Consider the following 12,329-nt stretch of genomic DNA (forward strand, 5'->3'; position numbering starts at 1 on the left):
TTCTGTAATTTTTCAAGTACATTTAAAAACTGTAATCCTTACTTTTCTAAAAATTCTCCAGAGAAAGTTAACATTTAAAAAAATAAACAAACTAACAAAAAAGAATGTACCAATTCTACCCAAAATAGTAAACTGGCTAAATATGTTCCTGGATGAAATATGGCCTGGTCATTTTATAACAAACTTGGAATTAAAAAATAAAAAAAACAACCCTATATTTGTGATATTGAAACAATTAGAATATGAGTTTTTTTAAAAGTCAAAATTATAATGACTAAAATAGAAGACATCTGAATGACCAATTACCATTTAAAAAGTCAAAATTATAATGACTAAAAAGAAGACATCTGAATGACCAATTACCATTATAATCATTCTCTGTAATTATCCATAACCTTGTTGTAATGATTATTTTAAAAAGAACTAGCAAAATTTAAGAGGTTGATAATCATTATGAAAGCTAAGCTTAAAGAAATGTCTGATATATAGTACTCAATCTTTGAATCTATATGATATTCATAATTCTTTAATTTAGATATATATAATGAATAGTATTAAATTTTCTCATCAATAAGTAGTTATTGATTATATAGACACTTTGTATTAGTATCATGCTAAATAATGGGGGTACAAAGTAAAAAAGACATCAGTCTTTCTATTAAAAATGAGCTTTATAATCTGTAAAAATGAGTATGTGACTTCATAAGCATTCTAGTGTCTGTGATTTCTAAGCCTTTTATTATATCATGTATTTTTAGAGATCAAAGTCACAGATAGAATCTTCTCTGAATAATAAATTTACATTCTTTGACGTGTATAGAGTTCATGTTCAATCCAGTGTGTTTTAGTAGACTGAACTGTTCAAATCCAAGTTCAGCCAGTAGCAACTGTGTGGACTAGTACTAATTATTTAATGTTTTATATGATATAGCCTTAATTTCCTTACATAAAAGATATATACAAAATGCCAAGCATCATGCCTGGCATGTACCAGGTACTCAATGAAACACACACATATATGTACAATCTATAGAAAGTACAACAAATATTTGTTGAATTGATTTTTTTAAAAAGTGAATCTGAATTTAAGCTACTCAAGCTTGATTTTCCATTTTTTCCTTATGAACAAATGACACATGTTTGTGAGACAGCTGTGAGTTAGGATTGCAAATTAGGGCCTCAAATTATGTAAACTGGCTTTTAGGGTCCTCAGACCACAAAGCAATCTCATTGGCAACAGAAGTCATCTTATTTAGAGGATTATCACAACCCACTCTATGGAGTCCCTATGGAAAAAGCAAATAAAATCAACTTGTAAATAAAAAGTTAGAAAGGCTTTGAAATTACAGGTATACATCCAAATGCCAAAAAATATACAGAAAGCTTAAAAAAATCAATTGGAAAATTTTCCAGTTGATCAAACTCTTTATTCATGAAGAATATTGATATTGAATTGGGGGGTAAAAAAAGGCGCCACTTTTAAGATAAAGATGAATAGCAATTTTTTTAATAGGATATTAAATCCTTGAAAAGATCAAGTGAAAATGCAACATTTCAATGTAATATTCAATCAGATAAAAACCGAAAATTTTCATTACTGTTTTCTCCCAGGGATTGTTATCTTGTGGAGCCTGGGCTTGCTTTGATGAGTTTAACAGAATTGATTTGGAAGTACTTTCTGTGGTTGCTCAACAAATTCTTACCATCCAAAGAGGTAATGGACTAGTTTGTCTTTGCTTATGCTAGTTTGTCTACTTATGTGAAAAAAGTAGAAATATAAAAGGTAATGAATGGTACAAGTCACATTTATATATGGAATTGCTAAGTCATTTCATTCTTGATTACCCACAGGTATTAATGCAGGTGCTGAGATACTAGTGTTTGAAGGAACTGAACTAAAACTTGACCCCACATGTGCTGTCTTTATAACAATGAACCCTGGGTATGCTGGGCGTTCAGAACTGCCAGATAATCTGAAGGTATGAAAGGGGCAATTATATCATTTAGATCCTTCCTGTAATCTACAAAGTTAATATAGAAAAACAAAGAACATGCTATCCTTAAATTTTATCCAAAATATTTGCTTTTAGGTGTTATATTTTAGAAAACTGTTTTAGGAAATAATTTTTAAAGGTTTGAGAACCTTCAGAAAATAAATATGCTAACCATATGCAATTTACAAAGCTTATATTTAAAAAGTCATGGTAATTATAGAAAATTAGAAAAGAAAGGAAATAACGAAAAGGTACCCATCCATTCTAATGATTACTAGATTATATCCCCCAATTTTAAATGCCTTTTAAAATGTCAGTTTTAAATGCCGAAATCAGACAACTGTGTATAATGGGTGTTTTGTCAAGTTTATCACATAAACATTTTCCTATCTTTATAAATGTAATTCTGTAAATAAATTTACTGAACTATGTCTTTCTGTTGGACATTTAGGTTGCTTTTGGTTTTCTTGCATTGTAAACAATATTGCAATGGGCAGTTTTTACTTAAGACTGTTCTATATTTTAAAATTTTTCCTTTTATGAGTCGTAGGACCAAGAGCTATGTTGCTAAATTGTTTTCTGATAAGTTGAAACAATTTACATCCACATCAATTCTCAGTTCTCATGAATACCTAGCACTATTTTATTTTTTGTAAAAATAACAAAACATTTTGCTAATTGAATAGACTAGAATCTTCACTTTAAAAATAAAACTTTAATTATTAGTGAAATACTACATTTTCCTCATATCTTTGTTAGACATTTCATATTATTTTCTGGTGAATTGTGTGTGTATGGCTGGTGTATAGAGAACAACGTTGAGGAATAATGCAGTTGTAATTGTAGCTCTAAAACCAAGTCTTCTGACTAAATCCTGCATTTCTTCCACTATTCACGTGCTTAGACTGACAGCTTCGCACACTAGATGAAGAATTTTCATTTCCACCAAAAAGACTTTTGATACAACTAATTACTGCCAAATGTTATTTTTTTATTTCCATTCCATGCACTTTTATAGGTTAGATGTTTTAGTACTTTGCCTCAGTAAGGGAATGTATGATTAAAAAATAAAAACAGGTAAATCCTCTTTATCCAAGAAGCATTTTGCAACTTTTCAGTGTGACTTATATTTGGAAAGCTCTTTTTTTGTAGTTCTTTTATTTACTCATTTATATTTTTCTTTCATTCAGTAGGATCAGTCTGTATATATAAAGTCAAAAATCTATGAGTAGCTAATCATAAAAAGCTGGGACCATTATTGACTGAGTCTGTTAATGGCCTATGCTGACACTTCTAGGGTTTTATTTACTGTGCAGGTTGAAACAGTGTCAAAATATTCACCTTGTAGTTCTTAGAGGACTGTATTTTCCTTCTACTTCAGGCCAAAGTGTCTATCAAATTCGGATAGCTTTTTAAAAATTCCTCTTATTGTGCAGTCTTCTTAGTTAGAGCTGCTATAGAACATCTGTTTTAAAGTATATATGGAAATACCTAACAATTTTTAAAAAAAGTCTTGGTCTGAAATGAGTTACAGATTTCTTAGAAAATAAAAGAAAAATGAAAAGAAACCCCTGCTGAGGCCCAGAGAGTATTGTTACCAGTCTTCAGTCATCCTTGAAGCCCCTTTCTTCATCTGGTGATTCAGCCAGTTGCCAAAACACAGGGATCCTATTCACAAAAGTCTTGTAATTACTATTACTCCTGTCCAGTCCCACTGTCACGCCTTGCTTCTGCCCCTCTTCAGTCTTCTCTTGCATGTCTTATTGCATCAGCTCACTTGTCACCAACCTCTTTGCCACTGAAGTTCACTGTAATAAATTTCCCATTACAGTGCTATCAGAAGAAATCGAATCATATAATTCCCAGATTAAAAAAAACGGCTGGGCTTCTTTTTGCCTGTAGAAACTGTGAAGTTCAAATGTCTTAGCCTGATCTAAAAGAGACTTGGTATTAGGACCAGCTGTATTTGTACTGCCATCTCCCTGCATCTGTGTGTCACACTGGGCCTCGTTAGCCACCGAAGGTCCCCTGCCTTTGCACCTGCTGTTTGTCTCCTCTTGAGTGTTCTGCTAAACCATCACTTTCCTGCCTGACAAATTCACACTCATCATTTAAGCTAGCAGTGAACCACTGAATATACATACAGTTCAGATATGACCTTCTGGGTGGAGCCCCTTGACCTGGCAGAGGTGTATGGCTGAATCTTTCCATTCTGCTCATGTCCAAAGGTTCTTCCAGGACTCCTGTGTTAGGTTTCTCCACTTGCAACTCTTGAGACTTGGGTGATAGATTCTGTTTCATTAGTTGTCATCCTTTCTGTTTGCCTGGATTTCTGGTGGGCGATTCCACACAGAGCTCTCTTCTTGCTAGAGAATATCTTGGGCAGGACTTAAAATGGCTCCAGCTTGGTTCTCTCTTGTTCATAGTGTATGTATCTCATGCATCCTTTGTCTCAAAAAACTCCAGGAGTGAAGGCCGCATTATTTCTGCTGCCATATGCTGCTTTTGCTTTCTTGGACATGAGTCAGACACTAATCTACAACCCCCCAAATAGGGGGATACCCACCACACTCTCTCACTGAACTTGGAGGCAGGGAGGAGATATATTGTGGGGACTACCAGCATAACAGAAGCTCCCTTCAATGAAAATCTTTTCACAAATCCTCCTTCCTCACTTACTCTCTCAAATATTTTGTGATCTACAAATAAATAAGAAGGTTCCATAATCGAGTACATTTCTTTTGTAAATTTTGCAGATTGTACATACTTCAGTAACTGGTATATATCATATCATGCAGAAAGAGTCTCATTTTGATATCCTGTTACATTTAGATAAAACTTGCGTAGTAAAGCAATTTCTTAAACACATCTCCACTTTAGAGAAGCTACATTTTATATTGAAACTATTCTGAAGAATCAATACTCAATAATCATTTCAGAATAGTTAAATGTTAGAAATCCTGGTAAAATAGGCTTATTCTATCCCTTCCAATGTCACAAAGTCAATAATCTGATACATAGCTTTCCAGATAGTATGTCTCATGAAACACCTTAGTAGTTTATAGGAAAAAAGTGAAGTAGATCCCTAATCCTTGATTTCACGTAAATAGAACTTAGTTTTTTCATGAACAGGTCACAATATTTATAAAATCTATTTCTAATCTCTAAGAAAGAAATGGTAAAAAGTATTGCTTGAGTTTTTTTCTTTTTTTAAGTTATACCCAATATGCGATCCTTTGAAAATACACTCTAGGAAGTATACATACTTCTTCACATACCACTCTTCTTCTTTCACCAAATAGAACAGAAGCAGTAACTAGTCTTGAATACATTTGTTTCTGCTGAGGTAAACATGGAGGGTGATGCTCACATCGACTACCCGTCCTTGAATTTATTCAAGCCCTGGTGTGTTAACTGGATCTAAAATCTCCTTATTTTTTTTCCTTTTTTTTACATTCAGGAAAGTATGACATTGGTTAAGCTCGAATCCAATTTAACTTTTTAAACAGCACTGAATTATTCTTAAACTTACTGCTATTACTAACAAACTCTTTCCAACACATTCCAAATCAAACCATCCCATATTAGTATGTCACGCATTTTGTTTGGGAATCATTGAATTAGAACATCCACCACCATAACATTTAGGCATAAAAAATATTTTGATCAGATGCTTTTCTCTGTGATAAATAAGAATCAGTATTAAATCTTTGGTAGAGGACCTCTATTAAATGGAACATCATGATAACCTATTGAAACTGTTTTACCTTGCTCTATTTTTTTTTTCTCCTGGCCAGAGATATATATATGTCTGTTTGATAGTGTTCCACAACCTATTGTTAATCATGCAGAGTAAAACCAACAACACACAGACCTGGATATTGGCCCTAACCTAGTAGCAATTTGTACTATTGTAGAAAAACCATTTTACCCTCGCCTAGTCATTGACTGACTGATTTGTTATGTTCATTCATTCATTCTCTCTTTTATTCATTAAAAAAGAAAAAATAATTGTTGAGAACCTACCCTTTTAAGGAGGTTTAAAGAGGTACCATCTGTATAGTAATTCTCTTGCATTATTTTTTCCAAAATTTTTATTTGTTCAAGCTATATATTTTTAACGTTTTATTCCTTCCTTTCTTTAATGGTAACTTTATTGATAAAATAGCAGAACTAAGGCCTCTAGCTAGTAATTAACATACCACAATAGAAGGATTTTGCTTTGATGCAAATCTTCTATTAGTTCTCAACTTGAAAGAGACATAACAGATCACTTAAGCAAGGTGTTCTTATTTTCTATCTTCCTTGGGTTTTTGGTATTTCAATTAATTCTCAGAAGGTATTTGCAAACTACCTGAATATAACTGTCATTCATTACGATTGTCATTCACTGTCTGAATACTATTGTCATTTTTCTAGAATATTGTTCTTTTCTCTCTTTAGTACAAGAATGTCATGTTTTAATGCATGAGCTATCGAAGTAAGTCCTGACACATACCAACATTCTAAACTTAAATTTTATTATTTACGTTTTAAAAATCTATTCAGTTTTTTATTTACTTACTGTCATGTGACATTTATTTGTCCCACAATATTTAAAATACCATGAGAAAAAACATCTCTGCGATTTGGAAAATTGATTTATCTCTAATAATTATCCATATTTTATTTCCAGTTTTTTCCCCTTTATTTTGCTAGGTGAAAGATTGACATAGTGACTGCAGACTCAAAAAGTTTAATAATCTCTCAAATAATATACCTTATATCTAATGTAATCTTGTTATTATGGGTTATCTGATTAACCCCAAATTATACAATTCATTAAATACCTAGAGAGCCTCACTTGGAGCCCAGCCTCCCAACACCAGGCACTTCCTCATCAGTCCAGACGAGAAGCCCAGCTTTGGACATCCCTGCACAGTCTAATGCTTTTTCCCTATAACATGTCACTCCCCCAGAGTAATAGAACTTAATTGGTACTTTAACACTTATGTGAATTAATAATTCACCAAAGAGCTAAGTATGGTAGAAATTTGAAGGTGTTCTGAAAACACAATTTAAGGAAAAATATTTATGTAAAAAGTTAATGATAAATATTTATGTAAAAAGTTAATGATAAATTTACTATATAACAATAACAAGAAGCCAATTTTAAATATTTATTTATTTATTTTTATCATGGTGACATTGGTTAACGAAATCCAGTAAGTTTCAAGTGTACAGTTCAACAGTACGGCATATATATATGTTGCGTAGTGTGTTCACCACCCATAGTTAGACTTCTTTAAGTCACTACATATTAGATCCCTTTTACCCCATCTACCTCCCCGCTTATCCCACCCTCTGGTAACCAGTAGTCTATTGTCCATGTCCATGAGTCTCTGTTTGTTTGTTCTATTTATTTGTTGCTTTTAAGTTTATATTCCACATGTAAGTGATATCATGTGTTTTTCATCTTATTCTGCCTGGCTTATTTTGCTTAGCATGATTATCTTGAGGTCCATCCATGTTGTCACAAATGACAATATTTCATCTTTTCTTAATGACTGAGTAATATTCCACTGTATATATGTACCACTGAAAAAAAGAAGCTAATTTTTAAAGTGTCTTTACCTATATGATTTGGGCACTGTAATTTAATAATATTACTGAAAAGTTATAAAATTATAGCATGTTGTGAAATTAAAAGCAGAGTTATCTTTATAATGGCCTATTTATTTATTTTATTTATTTTTCATGGTGACATTGGTTAACAAAATCCAACGTTTTAGCTATACACTTTAACAGTAAGGCATATATATATTTACACTGTGTGCTCAGCTCCCATAGTTAGATTTCTATCTGTCACCACACATTTGACCCCCTTTATCCTGTTTATCCCGTCTATCTTCTCACCTCCCCGCCACCACCATCTGTAACCACTAGTCTATTGTCCATGACCACAAGTCTCTGTTTGTCCTGTTCATTTTATAATGGCCTCTTTAAAAGCACATTTTTTTCCACTCTCATAGGCTCTCTTTCGGACGGTAGCAATGATGGTGCCCGACTATGCCATGATTGCCGAAATAGTCCTATATTCCTGTGGGTTTGTCACAGCTCGGCCACTGTCGGTAAAAATTGTGGCTACTTATCGCTTATGTTCGGAACAGTTGTCATCACAGCATCACTATGACTATGGAATGAGAGCTGTGAAGTCAGTGCTTACTGCTGCTGGGAACCTAAAGGTAGAGAACTCAGTTGTTTTTTACTCATAAATTTCCTATTTGTAAATCTCAGGCCCATGTCTCTTCAGAGAATTCCAATAACTAGTTGGTTTCATCAACTGAAAAAAAAACTTCAATTATTGATTACTTGCACTTGTAAAAAAGAAAATATTATGATTTGTAAAATCTTAGACATGTAATTCTTAGTGATTTGAGTTCTGTTCCACAATTTTAAATATATGAAAGTAGGTACTACCAAGGAATAAAGTACCTTATTGCTGAGAAATATTTTGAAGGCTTTTAGTCTACATGAACAAGCATAGCTTTAAAGGAAATAATAAATACATACAAAGGTCCCTAAGCATTGTCGCTTAATATAATTACATAGTTGCAGATAACTAGACTAGCAGAAATAAATTTGCAATATATGTTTGCATTTTAAAATGGTATAAGTCATAACTATATAGATGAAAAACCTAAATATTTTAAGACTTGGATAACTTTTCATTGGAAATATTTTGTGGAACCATAAAATATAACTGTACATTAGTTCTTTATGAAAACAAGCAAGATAGGCTATATAGGTAATAGCAAAATGCAAAATATGACCTTGGGGTTTATAAAATTTTCACGTTCATGATTTGTAGAAGATAAAGGTGTTAAAATATATCTTACTTGATTAAAAACAATGGCATGCATTTTTATCTTCTATAATAACGTTACCAAGAATTCTGATATGTAGTGGTGATATTCTATTTCACATTAGCCTAACATGTTACTGTTTTTTTTTTTTTGCAATAAACAAATGCAACTAGAAGCAACAATTTGTATTAACCTGGCATGTCATGATTACATTGTGGTCAGATAATGGGAAAGATAATGCATGTCCTAGTTTATGTCATCACTGACATCTTGACTATGGAATTGAGTTGTTAAAGTTATGCAGCAAATGAATCCTGCAAACGAATCCTATCATTCTTTGTCAAAAGCTAATTTAGAATTGTTGAATGTGTTGCTTTGAATATTTTGAAGTTTGTTTCTATTATATCAAGAAACAATTTAAACATTTGTTTAAAAATAATAGCCTCTCAAATAACAAAATAAACTTTTGACACTTCCCAATTTATGTGTGGTTAGATTGATCCAGAGACAAAGTTCATATGAGCAGGACTAGCTTTGGCATTGGGAGCTCTGGAGATTCAGAGACAGCTGAACTTAACTGCCAGACATCGCTGACATTGTAAGGTTAAAGCCAGTTAAGTAGGAACATGGAATTTACTGGGCAGAAAGAGTCTAGAGACAAGAAAGAGAGTTCTGGAAAATTAAATACATGATGATAGGAAAAGTTATATATGATATGCTGAGTAAAATATTGAAATTGGGAGAAATAATTCCAAGTTCAGACTTTTTGTGAATTATGTGAACCTTATTATGGGCATGAACAACAAGGTCAGATTTTTAGTAAACTTTGGGTTTACCATAGATGTTTTGGAATTGAATGTAAGTTTTCTGAAACACCTTCTACTTAAGTGACTTAGTACATTAGCCAGATGTCTGCACTCTGTGAAACACACTAACACACTCTCATACTGAGCATGCAGCTAGCAGGCAGCATGATGTTCTGCCCTCCCACCTTATATTAGATGAGCTGTTCTCCTTACCTGGAATCAGTTTGCTTGTTCCTGAAACTTTCTGAAGTCAGTCAGAAATGTTATTGTTATTATGTCATTTAATTAAATGTTGAGGAAATTGATGATAGATAAGCATGGAAAGAAGAGTTTTGTTTTTATGAAAACTAAGTACATTGTTTAAGAAAGATTCATTCAGTAAGGTAGAATGATAAAAAATTGAATTTGAATTAGGTGTGGATAAGAGAAGTACAGAAGACTGAAAAAAACCTTAATAATTGATAAGGATGCTACATTTAGATTATCTCACAAGTATCTTTGAAGAGCATTATCCCCTTTAAAAACAAAACAAACCAGAACTCCACAAAACTAGACAGAGCAGATGATGCATTATTGCTTTTTTTTTTTGCAAGAAAAATGGTACAGAACTGTACACTCAGAGAAAAGGCCTTTGCATCAAAATACAGGCAAATAAGTAAATGTTCATATTTTAAATTTAAATACATCTTTTAAAAATGATTGCCCACTTTTAATGATTATTTTCACTTAACCAACCCACTGCTAGTCTTGAATGTACAAGACAAACAAACTCTTACCCAAAATAGAAGGAAAATAGAGGCAGATCCTAAGCTGTGTTGAATTCATGGCCAGTAGCTTTTTAGCATCTGTGAAAAAGTAGTTAGTTCAACCTAGGTTTTCATGATGAACTAGTAGAGAATGTAACAAGTATAAGTGTCCATTTCTAGGATTGATAACATTCTAATTAAATGAAAATAAATAAAAACAACAATTTTGCATGGAACTAAATTATCTCTAGGGCCTGTGTGCTTGTGTGTGTATGTGAGCATGCAGGAGGTGCAGTTAAGAGATGCAGATATCATCATGAATATGTTTTCTTTTAGCTGAAGTATCCAAATGAAAATGAAGAAATTTTGCTGCTTAGATCTATTATTGATGTAAATCTGCCAAAATTTTTGGCCCATGATTTACCACTCTTTGAGGTAAGAACATTTATTATTCCAATATATCAAAACTCTTATAATAATGTATTTATCAAATGTCTACATTTGCAACTCCCTAGGAGAAACTTCCACTGTAGAAAACAATGACATGACACAGAGAAACAGATCATTCCACGTTTTATTTGAAGTGTGTTTAGCTAACTTTGTTGCTTCAGATGACTTTCAATAACTTGAGGTTTTAAAATAGTACTTTTTTTTTACTTCAGAATATAACGAGAACACGAAAGTTACAAAATATGTTTGCTTATAAATTGCACTAGAATGTAGGCTCTGTGAAGAAAGTAATCAGTCTAACACAGCACTGAATCTCTTGCACAAAATAGGAATAGGGTAAATGTTAAATTAATGATTAAAGAAACAAAAGAATGAATAAGCTTAATTTCTTTTAAAAAATGTAAAGGCTTTTACGAAATTGTTTTTTCAGGATAATTTAAGATAAGAACTAAGTTTAATAATCTTTCATATTTTTAAGATTAGATTATGAGTAATTGAAAAGAAGTATTTGAATGATGGTTGAAGTTTCTGTATTATCATTTGCTGTCATTCTTTTCCTTTTCCCTCTCTCATGTAGAAGAACTCAGGGGGACCTTGGGCCCCCGACAAATGTTAGATGTTACACTAACATATTGCCTTGAAGTACAGTCAGTTAACTTCCAATGAGTAAGGACTGAAGTCGTTTTGGCTGTCATGGGAAGAGGGAGAGGTGACGCTGCCACTATAGTGTGGTCCAGTGTTGTTAGCTGTCCATAGCAACCATGTTGCATCATTCTGAAAGGAGCTTTCCTTAGTATTTAGAGCTGGCAGTGCAAATATTTTATAGAGCAAAGCTACAAGGAATAGATACACATTTTCTTTCTAAAGTTTTGAGGGAGCAAAAGCTATATTTATTTTCATAAGATGGAAATACACCTTACTAGAAGTATTCTCCTGCAGTTGTGCATTCATTCAGTACACATTTATTGAACAGTATTTCACAAATGAAGCATAATTGGCATTTCCAATTAGGACAGTTAATTCTTGTGAGAGACTATCCCTTCTACTGCAGAACATTTGGCATCCCTGCTTCCCTCTACTCCCAGTGTTTATAGACCTCTTCCATTGTGACAGCCAGAAGGACAACTCTACATATTTCCAACTTTACTTGGCAGGAGAATGCAGGGAACTGGTCTTGGTTGGAAACTACTGAATACCAAATGTGTTCTGGAGATGTCTGCTTCTTTTAAGGTTAACCATAAAAAATAGGAAGAATTTGAGAATTTTTTTTTTTTAATTTAGAAAACACAAACAAAATAGTCTTGGAGATGTAAAGCATAGGGAATGTAGTCAGTGATAATACCTATATATAGTGCCAGGTAGCTACTAGAATAATTGGGGGAATCACTTTGTAAATTATATAAATGTCTAACCACTATGCTGTACACCTGAAACTAATATAAAATAATATTGAATGTCATTTTGAAAAATTGAAAAATCAAAAAAGGG

The 12,329-nt window shown here is 32.7% G+C and overlaps 1 protein-coding gene across 1 annotated transcript in view; it reads left to right on the top strand.

Annotated features, from left to right (window-relative positions):
• Window positions 1-12,329, top strand: part of DNAH7 (dynein axonemal heavy chain 7) — a 203,189-nt gene that overhangs the window by 73,737 nt on the left and 117,123 nt on the right. Inside the window, exons 25-28 of the mRNA XM_011369246.2 lie at window positions 1,612-1,714; window positions 1,852-1,979; window positions 8,006-8,218; window positions 10,728-10,826. Of these exons, the coding sequence (XP_011367548.1) occupies window positions 1,612-1,714; window positions 1,852-1,979; window positions 8,006-8,218; window positions 10,728-10,826 (543 nt within the window). The remainder of the gene's footprint in view (window positions 1-1,611; window positions 1,715-1,851; window positions 1,980-8,005; window positions 8,219-10,727; window positions 10,827-12,329) is intronic.

Source organism: Pteropus vampyrus, unplaced genomic scaffold (assembly GCF_000151845.1).
Source record: "Pteropus vampyrus isolate Shadow unplaced genomic scaffold, Pvam_2.0 Scaffold146, whole genome shotgun sequence".
Taxonomy (NCBI): domain Eukaryota; kingdom Metazoa; phylum Chordata; class Mammalia; order Chiroptera; family Pteropodidae; genus Pteropus; species Pteropus vampyrus.